At 40.4% G+C, this 15064-nt stretch overlaps 1 protein-coding gene across 3 annotated transcripts in view; it reads left to right on the forward strand.

Annotated features, from left to right (window-relative positions):
- CIITA (class II major histocompatibility complex transactivator) overlaps positions 1-15064 on the forward strand; it is a 58563-nt gene that overhangs the window by 4329 nt on the left and 39170 nt on the right. Inside the window, exons 1-5 of one of the 3 annotated variants that reach the window (XM_019540103.1) lie at positions 2030-2169; positions 8438-8581; positions 10555-10683; positions 12283-12342; positions 13377-13460. In XM_019540103.1, the coding sequence (XP_019395648.1) occupies positions 8455-8581; positions 10555-10683; positions 12283-12342; positions 13377-13460 (400 nt within the window). In that variant the 5' untranslated portion in view covers positions 2030-2169; positions 8438-8454. Of the gene's footprint in view, positions 1-2029; positions 2170-8437; positions 8582-10554; positions 10684-12282; positions 12343-13376; positions 13461-15064 lie in introns of those variants that run through there. The other 2 variants (XM_019540104.1, XM_019540102.1) reach the window with 2 other exon arrangements.

The raw sequence follows: 15064 nt of genomic DNA on the forward strand, positions 1-15064 counted from the left end.
ACAATTCAAAAAGGATGTGGAGAAGCTTGAGAGAGTCCAGAGGAGAGCCACGTGCATGATCAGAGGTCAGGAAAACAGACCTTACAACGATAGGCTGAGAGCTATGGGACTCTTCAGCCTGGAAAAGCATAGGCTCAGGGGTGATCTGATGGCCACCGATAAGTTTATAAGGGGTGTTCACCAGGATCTGGGGGAACATTTGTTCACCAGAGCACCCCAAGGGATGACAAGGTCTAACAGTTATAAACTCTTCCTAGACCATTTCAGTCTGGACATAAGGAAGAACTTCTTTACTGTCTGAGCCCCCAAGGTCTGGAATAGCCTGCCATTAGAGGTGGTTCAAGCACCTACTTTGAAGGCCTTCAAGAGAAATCTGGATGTTTATCTTGCTGGGATCCTATGACCCCAGCTGACTTCCTGCCCCTGGGGCAGGGTGCTGGACTCGATAATCTTCTGAGGTCCCTTCCAGCCCTAATGTCTATAAAATCTATGAAAATGCAAAATGCAGGTCTGTGTGGCAATGTGTGGCAGTAAGTTTCAAAGGGAATGGGAGACAAGAAGTGTGAAAAGGTAGTTTGGAGGAGGGAAGGGAGAGAAGGTGATAAAATATAGCTGGTAAATGGTAGACAGTTTACCCGAGGTTATTAGATGGTAGGCAGGTTATAATGTGCCATAAATCCAATGTCTATATTTAGTCCATTATTTTTTGTATCCAGTAAATTTATGAAGTGAAGTTCATTGGCTTGTCTATGAAAGATGTTTTGTAAATTCCCTTTGAGGATTAGAACTGAGAGATTGGAGAGAGAGTAGTTATTTTGTGAAAAGTGTGCACTCACAGGTAATTGGTATTTTTGTCTTTGATAGATTTTCAGTGTGATAGATTTTCTTTTATATGGTGGTTTGTATTTTACCTTTCTGGATATTGATCATGGTGCCTAAAAAGGAAATGTTGGTGATGGAGTATTCAAGAGATAGTCTGATTGATGGGCAATGGTTATTGAATTTGTGATGGAATCAGTCAGAGACTTCAGGCATTCAGTTCAAATGTTGAAGATGTCATCTATTTATCTCTTAGGTATAGCATGGTGCAGTTCTTGAGGAATTCTTTCAGGTAGGCCATAAAAAAGTTAGTGTATTGTGAGGCCATATTGGTGTCCATAGCTGTGTCCATGGCCTGAATTTCCATCACAAATTCTAGAACTATCACCCATCGATCAGACTTTCTCGAATAGTCCAGCACCAACATTTCCTTTTTATCCAGAATGGTGAAATATAAACACCCATATACAAGAAACCCACAGACCAGTGTACAAATCTACATAGAACCAGCAATCTCCCTAAACGCCCTAAGAAAGTTGTAATATTCAGCCAAGCACTGAATTTGCACTGAGGAGAATACCCACAATCTTCACCTCACAAATCTCAAAAGGGTTTTCACCGAACAAGGACACTTCTTAAAAGAGAGAGGTCATACTTTTGAAAGAGCCACCCAGATACCACATGAAAAACTGCTGCAGTACAAAAAGAAAATCCCCATAAATCACACACTATTTTTTATGAGCTACCATTCTTCCCTGGGACCTACATAGGAAATCCTCAAACAATTGCAACCCACACTAGAAACAGACACCTGGGCATTTGTTATATTTGTATGTTTGATGACAAGTTAAGTAAGATGCATTTCCCTTTCTTTCCTCCATATTTAGTTTCTTATTGTGTGGGTCTTTCGTATTGCAAAACAAAAAATCCCCACAGGAAATAGAAAAACAAAAGCATAGACAGGCAGGGGAAGTGTGGGCCACTGCATCCTGAAAGCACTTTAATGTTAACAGTAACTAGATTCCAAGACGATTCTGTTTCTCAGACTCAGCTCCTCCCCCCACCTTTTTTTTTGGCCCTTCCATTGGCTGTGATTCAGCCTGGGATCTGGTAGGTAGATTACAATCTTCTAACTGATATGACTGCCAGTTAATGCAAATTCTGTTTACAACAAATATCGGTGAGACATGGCAGTGTGTCTAATGCCTATCATAGTGTGCTTGTACAGACTTGTATTAGCACAAGACGCATGCGTGAAAAAACTCAAACAAAATTAACTTGGCACAGATCCTGGTATGAGTACTTTCATTTCCAGCTACCACAAGATGTGAATACATGTTGAGCTGTGAGGTAAGGAGGGTCCTCTGAGGGTCTTACTTTACTTTTGTTGATGTAGCATTTAAAACTTGTGCTTCTGGGGCAGAGTTGAGCTGAATAGAATTGTATCTGGACTCTTCATGGGAAGCTGCTTAGGAAGATTTTTGGGAATCGATGGCATTTCTTTCCTCCCATTAAGAGCCTGCATTAGAGCTCAGAGATTATCTAATGCTTCATTGTTCAATACGTTGAAAGATTTTTTGAGGAAGGTAGGAGAGGTCAGGGAAAATTTGCAGAGGGCCTCAGCTTTTCTCAGACTCTGACTGTGTTAGAAGTGACTTCATCTTACTTTTCTCTTTTGGGGTTCCCCCACCTACTTCTTTCAATTCTGCTGTTGTAGATTTGCTGTCAGTGACCATAAGTAGTAGCTAGTAGTAGCAACCCCAGACTTTGCAGCTGAAAAACAGAGCAGTGAGGAAACAGGAGTAGACCAGTTTCTGCAGGTCAGTTTTCTCTGTAAATCTTGAGTTTAGGACTGCTGCATGTCTGGGGCAAGGTGTCTGGATTTTGGAAAGGGAATAACTCTTGGTATTCTGATTCCTATTGCCTTATTTGATTTGGATGGGATCCCGGTTACTTAGTTTTGTATTTGTGTTAGCTTCAGTTTTGTATTAAGTAATTTCACCTGATGTAAAATTGTATGCAACTCCTTTCACATGTGCATATTTGTGTGTGTATGTGTGTTTCTTTGTGCACATTTTTCTGCCTTTGTGTGAAAGTTAATAAAAGTTAATCATTAATGAAAAAAAATTAAAGTGACATCGTTGGTTTGGATGAAGTTAGGATGAAACTTTGGATGTTGGCTTATTTCCATGTTGGCTGTTGTGCAGGGTGAGGGAATTATGGTTTCTGTTTCTCTGTTGAGGAGACTGGCTGGGAGAGCACCTTTGAGCTGTGATATCGGTTCCTGCTAAGAGGCTCCAGGTTCTTGGTTCTGCCTTGCCTGTGGAACCCCCCACATTTTCTCTTTATTATTCTAACATAAAAATCTGAACTAATAGTAGTGTAACAGATGGAGCAAGAGACCAGAGCCCAACATGCTTTCTGGAGATGCTTCTGACTTTGGGGAAACTTCTGAATTTTTCTGCCTGAGTAAGGTAGGCATTGTAATACAAGGAGACCTGCACGGAAGTTATTAAAGAAACAAAATGTAAAATGTACACAACTCTGTACATGTCTAAAGGAGAATTTGGCAAGATAAGGAGAAGTCTTTGGCTAAGGTCACCCTCACTCCTCTTCCTTAGGGATTACCAACCCAACCAGCAGTACTACCCAGAATGGGAACAGGTCTTCCAATGCTCTCTGCTCTCTCCATTATGTATTACCAACCAGTCACTTTCCAAAAGTGTATATGAAATTCTGAAAGTTAAAAGGGCATTTTTAGGATTTGACTCGTGTTTCTTGTGATTAGTTATAAAAGTACTGCAAATGGACTGAGTTTGCACAATCGCATGTATTGATCAAACACATGCGAGAGGCAAAGATTTCTTATAGTGACATCTTTTATGGAACCAACTATGTAGCTGGGAACAAGTTAGACCAGCTTTCTAATGCAAGACATTCTTCATCAGGTCTCTGAACCAACACAATCAGTGTATGTATTAGAGCCCAGAAATAGTGTGAATCAAGTGTCTGTGGTGTTTTTTAATCTTTTTTTTTCATTTGGATACACACTGAACTGTTTTGAGTCTTAAGCATTACTACAGTTTGTTTCATTCAAAGGGCTGCTAAAAGTAAAAAATCCAACTTAATTGACTAGCATTCAAATTAGGAATGTCAGATGCTGAGTAATTCTTGTGGCGAACATAACCATCCATCACTGAAATATATTGAAGTGATATATTGCATCTATCACTAAATGTGAATGTTTAACAAACTGTAGTAAGTGATATATATATATATAATAGAAGTGATATATTGTATTTTCACAGACCTGCATTTTGCATTTTGGTTTCTAATTAACACAGGACAGTACCTGAACCAACAGCAGACTCTCTCCAATGCCTGAAGAAGGGTGTCTATGCCTGAAAGCTTGCAAAGAACAATTTTTCCAACTATTTAGTTGGTCTAATAAACAATATAACATTTACCCAGAGAACCTTGTCTGGTTGAAGTGATAGATACACTTTAGACTATTAAAGGTAAAAACCATCTGATTACCAAAAAACCTGCAAGAAAGGGACACATCCATTTAATAAACTGTTAACACACAGTTTAACAAGACTCCGTAGACAGAAAGGCAGAATTACACTCTGAATTTTGCCCCCCACCCTCCATATTTCCTCCTAGGTTGCAGCTGAGGCACATTGCAGGGCAGGATCTGGAAACTGGTATTACCTCTGCCTATTATACTGTATCTGTCCTGTGGCCGCAAGACTTTAGTTTGTAGTTTTGCTATTCCAACACCACATATTTTCTCTTAACGTTCTGACAACATGAGAAGTCTGGAATAATGACAACATCAGAATCTGGTGTATAGTCCAAATTATTGGCAGGAACGTGGCACTCAGAGGAAAGCATTAAATGGCCAAAGGCCTGCATATGTGCATATGATTTACCAAAAGCTTAGCTTAGTTTTCCCTCAAAGGCTAAGCAGCTCCAGGTGTTTGAGATCCAGTCCACATAGCTGTTAATCTGTTCTCTTGAGCAGTGTCTTGAAAATCCACTTTCTCTTCCTTTACAAGCTTTTGGCACCTGTTGTGCTTCATTTCAGCTTTCCTGTTGTTTCGTCCCCACTGTCCTCACCCACACATGCTGGGCTCCTCCTCCATGTGAAGTCCTGGAAAACTCTGTTTAGCGGTAGATTAATTCAGCAGAAGAAATAGCATGTGTGGCTTTCACTGTAACAACAAAGTACAAGCTCTATTTTCTAACCCTCTGCCTTGTTCCTGTTTCACATGAAAGTTCAGTTTACACTCCACTTTCAGTTAGTCAGTGGTGGGTGAGATATTAATTTCAAAAGCTTTATAGTGTTTCTAAAGAGACTCATAACACAAAGAGTCCTTTGTGCACGTATAGCCTACCAACCTATGTACACTCAGGTTGGTTCTGCTGACTTCTGCAGCAGGAGGCAGGGAGGACATGGCTGTTGGCCACAGGGCTGCCAGGCTACTCATGCAGTGTTACCCATGGCTCTATCACATACTAGGCTCTGTAGGGAACTGCTAATAGTTTATAACATTTCTACTTGCTTGTCAAAGTTCAAATATGGTGGGGGGGACAAGACTTTCAGTTTTAAAGTTGCTTAAAATACTTCTCTTTTGCGTGGTTTTACACTGAACCACATTGTGGCTGCCTTTTTCTGTAGTATCTTAGGGCGCTGTCGCATATGACATGTGACACGTTTAAACGTAGAACATGTTTTGAGCAGTCTCACCATAATGCTTTCTTACTATAATGTGGCATAAGCTGCATATGTTCTGCTTCAGTTACTGGATCCTACTGCACTGCACCGGAGCCAGCTGGAGACTCTGGGGTAGTCCTAGGGCTGGGACGAATAATCAACTAGTTGTTGGTCTCAATCAGGGGACCACACAGGAGCCAGGTAAAGGCTTTATCTCCATGGGGCATCTTCATCACTTTATCTCCATGGAGCAAACCAACATTAGCTCAACACTTGTTATTTAATACAATCTGGAGATACTCTTCACTGGAAAAAGTGTAACTTTGCTACAATGCAATATGATATGATACAATGCACTTAGCACATTTTCTTGCTTGAACACATTTTAAGTGCATTTATCACATGTTAAGTATCCCATACAACAAGGTCCTTAATGAGATGGGTTGGTGCACTGAACCTTTCTTTATGCCTGCTTTCACATACTCTTCATCAGGTGCTACTAACTACAAAAATATATTGACTCCTCTTCCATACTCCCCATACTGAAACCCTGGCTATTTTTCAGTTGTCCCAGGCCTCTTGTGTTACATCAGTGAAATAAGGAATGGAATGTCCGTATCCTAGAATCAGGGAAACAGGCTGTAACCATACTGGTCTACAGGCAAAAGAAATCAAAACTTGTGGTAGAGGTGATATTTTTTATTGGACCAATTAGATATTTGCAAAAAATGTTATGGTTATGTTTCAGAAGGAAACATAATTCAACAACACCCTTCTTGCCTTCAGACAACTTTGAGGCAAATAGACTGCTCTAACTTTTATCTTAGCCTAATTGGCACAAAAGGATCTTTTCCAACCAGGAGAGATCTTACAACACCTTCAGTGCTCCTGTGAAATATGAATTTTCATTTTCACCTAGGAGAAATGTTATAATCTTTGCATTGTCCTATGCCTGAAGACAGGTGAGTGTGCCTGAAAGCTTGCAAATAAAGATTTTTTTTTGCAAATATCTATTTGGTCTAATAAAAGATATCACCTCTACCACGAATTCTGACTATCATAGAATGAAACTCTCTTCTACCACCATTGTTTCCCTTGTCACTAGACCTCTCTTCTTACTTGTTCCTCTGTCCTATCCCCCACTCACTCATGCCTTTTGCTTTTTTCACACCCTCTGTGTTGTTATTCTCATACTATCTGCAGTGCAATCTATCCTACCATACAAGTCACTTAATACAAAGATGAATGAGCCCTAACAGTAGAATGTATAGATTACTCAGCCCTGTATGATCAGTGGAAAACATACCAGTTCTGAGGACATACCAATCTACTCTGGTGACAGCTTGCATTCAAAAGCTATTATTGCTGCCCTCTGTTTTAAAGTTGAGTGCTTGTCAAAGGAATTGGAGTAGCAGCCTAGAAACTAAAGTCCTGTGGCCACAGGATAAGTACAATGAATAGGGCAGGGGTTTCAAACCCATCAGACCCCATGGGCCAGAAGAATGGCACAGGATGGTCCGTAGGCTGAAGGAATGGAGCAGGATGGGCCCTAGTACTGGATCCTGCACCTACCCTGGCTGGTCTGGGACTGTTGCATGCCATACCTACTGCATGACCTGTGGTCTGTGCAGTGCTTGCCCTGGACTGGCCAGAGCAGGTACCACGTGTGGCTTTTACCCCAGACTGACAGGAGTGTGCATCATGTGTAGCTCATGTTCTGGACCAGTTAAAGCAGGTGCTGTGTTCACTGGATCTGGCAAGCAGGATGGGTGGAGCACCAGCAGGCAAATGATATGGCTTTATGGGGCTGATCTGGCCACAGGCTGTATCTTTAATACTCCTGCAATAGGCAAGGCAAAGAGTCTGCTGAGTCTTTGGCCTGTCTGCTGATTCTGCCAGAAGTGGGTCATTTAGTGCCAAGCTGATAGTGAAGATGTTTCTGAGTTGTGCTCACTTTTTGGATCTAGTTTGAACTGAGATCTGCTGATTCATTTCACAGTGGCTTCCTGACATTGGTAGAGTAAATTACATGGGTCACCAGCCTAGGCTAGATTCAGACCAGTGACCAAGAGATAAAACACTCTGACCTCAGATCATTTCTCAAACTGTGAGACCACAAAATTATTTTATATTGTTATATCATCAGGAATTTTTTAACAGTGTCAAAATTCAGGAAAGTGTCTATAATCTAAATTGCACAGTTTTTATGAAGACAAAGAGATCAATACTGATATTTTTCTAATCCCCTTTATAATTTCATTGCCATTGTTTCATTTCATCATTTATAACTTATCTATTAGTGACCTTTATTTTTAAAAACAGGTCAAGAAGGGACATATCTTAATCCCAAATTACCACTGACAGACTTTTCAAAATACAGCCAGTGTAATAAAAATGAATATACAGCAATAAATGATAAAGGTTTACAGCAAATAAATTGTGAACACTGATAGGTAACATCTCTTTAAATCACTTGACAAAAATGATGAACACATAGAATAGGATGGATTTGCAAATGTGCTTGAAACAAGAAAAGAAAAGGAGAATTTTGTTATGAAATTTAATTGGAGTAATCTGAGAGCATTATAACTGTGAATGGTTGGTGTATGTCTCTTGTTAGGGCAGGAGAAGATTTACTAGCCCTCTAGGTCGGATGGTGGTCCTACTGTACCTTCCATTTTAAGATCTCAGCATCTTGAAATTAATGCAAGTAGCAGATACTCAATGGCTTTCCCAATTTGCCTTTTCAAAATACAAACAAAATGCTATAGGATCTTTGTTTGTGTATACAGCAGAACTTGACTTTAGGTTGTGAATGCTATGAGCTTAATGATAAGTTGTCACCATTTTAAAAATGTTCTCTATTATCCTGTTCATCATTTTGTGTTTTGGCTTCAGGGAACAAAAGACAAACCATGGATTCTTCAATTTTGACAGAAAATAGCTTCCTTGATTTGCTGCACAGTGACATTGATCCAGTGCACCTGTATACCCTGTTAGATGCCAAGTCAACTGAAAATGAGGAAAGTGAGGTTTTAACAGGTTGGTAATCCATGTGATTGGGAAAGGGGGTTCATCCAGATGCTGGAAGGAAGCATTACTGTCTCCTTTGAATGAAACAATTGCACAAAGACACTTCATTATGGTGGCTGAGCTAAAGTTAATGCAAATATGGCATTCTTAGCTGATCATTCTCCATTATTATATATGCACATCTAGATACAGTACTTCATTTCTAGACCCCAGCCTGTGATAAAAAAATTGTATATCTAAGGTTATTACTTTCAGTTTACCTTGTATCATACAAATCACACCGAGTGGTATGTGTGAGACTGTGGGTGCTGGCATACAGGAGTAACTGCCATGAGCAAGGCACTTGTTTACTTCATGAAGCCTCCTGCACTCACTGTTCTCTGTCCCTGGGTTCCTGTATAGGAGGGGCAGCGATATTTGTTGGACTTGCTTTGCTAGTCAAAGTCCACTGTATGACTAGCTTATAAAAAATTGCCTAATGTTGAGACTAGGCAAAAGACTCACAGACCATGCAAGCAGTTCCTAAATACTGCTTATGATAATTTTGATTTAGTATCTCATGTTTACAAAGAAGCATAAGAGCTTATAAAAATGGTGGAAAGATGCAGATCTCTAGCCTAGAGGACCTGAATTCCTTGCCTAGCACCAAAACATGACAACATTTCCTATCAATTGGAATGGCAGGGTTTTCACTTGATACTGGTGGCATTACCTGCACAGGGGCAAAGCAGGAGAAGATCAGGCCCCCAAATCTTAGTTATTTCATGCTTGCTTATTGCCTCATCTGAGATAAGGGGTCAGAATTGTACCATGTAAATTTCTGATTGATGCTGAAGTCTACAGGAACTTGTCTTGCAAATGCAGCCCTACATATGCAGGATATCTAAAAGAAGGATGAGTGAAAGACTAAAAACCCTATTTTCTTCATGAGATCTGTCCACCCTGGAGACTGCAGTGCAGTGTATATACCAAAGCTACCTGGGGTACCAGAATTAATTTAGCTGAGAAGCAGGGTAAATTACCCCAATGTGAGCCTCATGCTACTACATCTAAACTGCTCCCAGCACCTGCAGTAACACATTTAATACTAATTCAGAAATCTCTACTGTACACCATAGCATGCAATGTGAACCCATCCTTACTTATAACAGTGAAATTCTGTTTACTCATATGCCTGATTGTCAGCGTTGTAAAAAAAGACGTGTTCAATAATTTCACATGTGGTGGTCAGTTTTTTTAGCTTTAACTAGTTTCTATTCCTATGTAATGAGTAAGTGTTGGTTAAGTTATTAGTGAACCAAATTTTTTTGCAACGGTCTAGTTGGCCTAATAAAGATAATCGCCTCTACCACACTGACCTCCTCCTCCAGAACTTCCTGCTGAGGTTCTGGCTGCACTTTTCCCCACACAAGTTTCTTTTCACACTCCCCATCCATGGCCCCACCAAGGCCCAGGACCTCCTGGTCAACCTCCTCCTGGCCCTGGCCAAGCTAGCCATCTGGCTTACCAGGATGGAGGCTCTGGCCGGGAGGGTGCCCGGGGACTGTGGGGCCTTTTTCCTGGACCTGCTCTGTTCCTGCATTTGAGCAGAGTACTACTGGGCAGTAGCCTCTGGCTGCCTTTGAGAGTCAGTGGGTGCTGGCTGGCATGCTCTGTTTGGAGTCCTCCAAGGGTGCGCTAATTTTAACTCTCTGACCTCACTGACACTCCTTTTTTGTCATTTTTTGTACCCTGGAATCAGCTGAAGGCTTGGATCCCATTGCTGCCCAATAGTGGCAGCCCACAGTAAACTAGTGGGCTAAACTAAGTCATCAGATAGGTCTACCACACTGGCCACTAGTGAACCAAAGGGTTTTGAAAAGCTCAATACAGAATGAATGATTCATGAAGAATTACTAATTCTGTCTTTCAACTTGTTCTGCCTTCTCCATTTCTCCCTGACAATGTCATTCACAACCAATTTTAACTTCTTTTTAATTTAGATCCTGAAACAGACACCATCAACCATGATCAGTTCAACAATTTGGATATATTTTATACAATGGAAAGCAGTGAGAGTGGGGAAGAATTATATATCTGTTCAAACACAAGAGAAGCTTATGCTAGAATAGGTATGAGATTTTTTTTTGTGGAGTGGTATGTTGGCTTTTAATGTTATTTTCTGCTTTCTTGAAGCATTGGTTCCTTGCTACTTAACCTTTACAGTAAGGTCAGGCTAACTTCAGTCTTTTTTTGGTCTAATGGAGTTAGCATTTTGACAATTATGACTGCTCGCAGACATTAAACACACACATATGTGCACACACACTTTAGCAGAAGAAGCAATGTGTTAGTCTGACCTAGCTCCTCAGCATCTATATAGATTGGGTGCTTCAGTTGGGTGGGGGGGGCATTGGCCCTTTGATCTAATAGCTGATTCAATCAGCTATTAGATCAAAGGGCCAAAAAACCCCCACTGAAGTGCCTGATCCATACATAATGCACTGCCCCTTCTGGGCATGCGCTGGACAGCATGGGAATGAGCCAAGTTTGAAGTAAAGCTCCATTTTGGGGTTTTTTTTTTAATGTCTGCAAGCAGCCATACATAATTTTAGTCTCTACAAGAGGCAAGAATTATATGTGGGATGATGATATATTTTATTGGACCAAACTGAATGGTTGGGATAGACTTAGACAAGCTTTCAAGTATCACAGTACTCTTCCTCAGGTCTCTGGTGGAGAAGCAGACACACATCCAGTCAAGCTAATAAAAGATATCACCCACAAAAATTCTTGCCTCTTGCATAACTCCTGCACCATCATGGCTACAACATCACTTCAACAGTATCATAATTTAATATCTAATATCTTTAGTAAAACCTACTCTAATAAACGCCCCTAAAATAATCAAATCACTTACCTTGCTTAAAACTTGCTACAAATTTTCAATATAAAAAACTAGATATATAGTGTGCTTATCACTAATCATATGATGTGGCAATTGTGTCCAGCACCTTAGTATTAATGTGCATATATGTATGATTATTATAATTAACTTTTTCAATGAATATGGGTCCTTAGAGACAATTCCCACTCTCAGTAAAAGTAATAGATTTCAGTTGTCTTAATGGGAACAGAATTGATCTCACAAGGGCTTAACCACTAGTCCTGTTAATAATGCTGGTTAAGTGAGCAGTCAGTTATGAGTGCTGGCATGTATCAGTGCTGTAAGACCAGTCAACAGATTGCATTTTTATTTCAAGTCCTTGTGAAATAGTTATGTGGCTTTCCAATGCAGGCTTATCAATAAGTATATCTGAAATGCATATAGTCATACGTTCCCATTGCAGGAGTAAATTGCTGTGGACAATGCTAAATAATAATGCTTTTAAATAATAGAGATGTCTGCTCACATGTACAAGTCCAGTAATGTTACATGAAATTTGTACATCCCGCAGGAGGAACGGTCATCCTTGAATATACCAGAGATTTTGGTTGATACGGAAAAATACATGTTCAGTAATAACTATTTCCTGCTTGACATTTCCTTTTTTAACTTCCCTATTTTCTAGTGCTTTGTATTGCTTGAAGACTGAGCTTACTAAATAAGCAACATTAATTTAAGGTTTATAATTCCTGTGAAACTGTAATATGGTTTATGCAAGTAATCTACAATAGTTTTCTGATGTAAAATTTCCCATCTCATTGTGCTGTGTTGTCCTTCTGGCCAGCTGGTTTAGCGGAATATGTGCTCAAAGATCCACAGGAGAGGCAGATGGAAGACACGTTTGGTAAGTTTATTACATGGCAGGCAGAGATTCACTTTCTTCGTAGAAGAACTGTTTGCTTCCAGGAGGGGTTCTCCATTTTCAGGAGACAACCACAGAAACTGTTTAGCATTTTATACTATGGAGTAAGTTCATAAACAGTCTCTGCTGGTACAAGCGTAACATTTTTAATCCTTAAATCCAAAGACCTTTACAGAGGTCACACATTCCTACTTTATACATAGAGAAACTGAGGCCCAAAAGTGCCTTATCCAGGGTAGCACAGCAGGTCAAGAATAGAATCCAGGTTGTCAGACTTTTCTGATCTATCTATGAAAGTGTTGAGATGCAGCCATATAATTGAGACAATTCATATTTAGTAACTTTTTATTTCTACTTTAAAGATTCATAATGAAATTTTGTCCAGTCTCAGTGCATTTAAGGCTTTACTTTTTATTTATTAGTTCATGGGAAAAATTATATTCACTTCAGAGGAAACAAGATTGTTCACAATACTTGTATTTGAATACATCTAGATCATGGTAAGACACTAGGTAACTCATCAATTCTCACTTGGAAATTATCTGTTTATTATTCTTTAGTCTTTCTAAAGAACACACCAATCTTTTTTTGGATCTAAAATTGAGTTCCAAATTCCATTACTTGCTTAAGGCTGAGGTCACAGATCAATCAGACCTGCTCTGGAAATGAAATCCAAGCATTGTGATTTTCAGTCTTCTCTGCTAGTCACTAGACTCCATAGGAACACATTTCAATTTAAGTAGGCCCTTCAATATGTGACGACTATGATTATCTCTTGTACTGTAAGCCCACATGATGTTGTAAAAACTGATTTCAGATTTCCTTGAGCTTTTCGTATTGTGCAGGTTTGAATACACATTTGGTTTACATTTTTCCCACATCTTTACTGCCCAACAAGACACTTTTTGAATCCACTTGTTCTGCATTTTAGTGTTCAAATTTAGCTTTGGCATGTACACTGTGTTTGAGAACCATGTTTATTCAAATGTGGCAGTTGCATGTTTTTCTGTGTTTAGCAGGAAACCTTGTTTTTGATGAAATGGCCAGTGAAAGTACAGAGAGATTTACAGATGTCAAGATGCAAAAATGTCATAAACGAAGTAAGTGAAACAAAAAGAGTGTCGCTGGGGAGCAATTTGCTTAGAAAGCTGTAGCAGTTATAACTTTTGTTTTTAAAGACTCAGCACTGTACCTATTGGTCCAAATACCCTGATGATATAAGCATCTCCTCCAAATCCAAGGGCATCATGCCCACTTAAACATAAGGTGAACTTCTCTGTTCTGCCTCTGATATACATTTGGAAGGTTTATTGTCCTATAGCATGACTCCAAGCATAGCAGGTTTACCATCCCTTATGTTCCTTTGCTCCAGTGTATCAAAGTTGAAGTGGTGTTTTTGGTGTATTTAATTTCCCCTAAGGATTTCTTAGGTTCATTATTCCCTTTAAAAACCCAAAGAAACCATAGGTCACTGAGATAAAAATGTGCAGCTTAGTGAAAAACTTCCATATTTATAAAACAAGAAACCTACAGTTCTGCACTAACCGGAAACTGCCTCTGTTTGTAGTCTATCACAGGGCTATATGCGTAGCTGCTAAAAGACTGCGCGCCAATTTTCTGTAGAGGGTTGCATGCCTTGAGTTATGCTTCAGAGTTTCATGGTAAAGTAGGACCAGAAAGGACCTCATGAGGTCATCTAGTTCAGCCCCAGGCAGAATCATCCCTAACTATAAACGAGTCCAGCCAAGTCTTCATTTAACCCGCTCTTGAAAACTTCCAGGGATGAAGATTCTACAACTTCTCCTGGTAGCCTCTTCCAGTGCTTGACCACCCTCATAGGAAGTGGTCCAACCTAAGTATCCTCTGCTGCAACTTGAAGCTAGTGCTCCTAGTCCTGTCCCCTTAAGCCACAAAGAAAAGTCTATCTCAATACTCTTTTTCCCGTTTTGAAATCCCCTCCTCAGCCTTCTCTTAACTCCTCATCATATTTTAAAATGCATAAATTAGGTACCAGTAAGAGAAACTGGGTGTGTCTACATGAGACACTTTACTGCACAATAGACTAATCTGTGCAGTAAAGCGTCACCATGTAACCATGCGCAGCAGCTACTGCTCAGAAAATTAGTCTACTGAGCAGTTAGCTAGTAACTGTAAATACAGGTACTAAATTAACTGTGCAGTAGTTACTGTACAATGGGGCTCATGTAGATACTGACTGGGATCAAATTTGCACCTGGTCAGCCATACCAGAAGGGGACCCAATCCTGGCAGTGTTCAGCTCCTGGTTCCCACCAGGGACCACCCCCACTCAGTGTTGCAGGGCTCCTGGCTCCCCACAGGAACAGGGAGATGAGCAGTAGGCTGTGAAAAACTTCAGGTGGTGATTCAATTCAGAGGAGATTCGGCCCAATTTGGTGGTTGAATCTCTGAATCTGAATCCAATCAGGAGACCAATTTCAAGGTCCAAATCAATTCAAAGCTCTCTGAATCTTCAGAAAAGATTTGGAGAGCTTTGATTTGAGCAGTCCCCGGTAGCTGCAAATAACTCTGAGCTGGTAACTACTAGGGGCAGGGGAGAGGGGGCTAGGGGAGTGGGGAGGGGACCATGGGGGGACCCCCAACCCCCCATTCCTCCAGCCCCCCTAACCCCGACCTGCTGCCCCAGTCCCCCATGGCTGCCTGCCCCAGCTCCCAGTACTTTAAA

Source organism: Crocodylus porosus, unplaced genomic scaffold (genome assembly GCF_001723895.1).
Source record: "Crocodylus porosus isolate Cpor-Errol unplaced genomic scaffold, CroPor_comp1, whole genome shotgun sequence".
Lineage (NCBI taxonomy): Eukaryota > Metazoa > Chordata > Crocodylia > Crocodylidae > Crocodylus > Crocodylus porosus.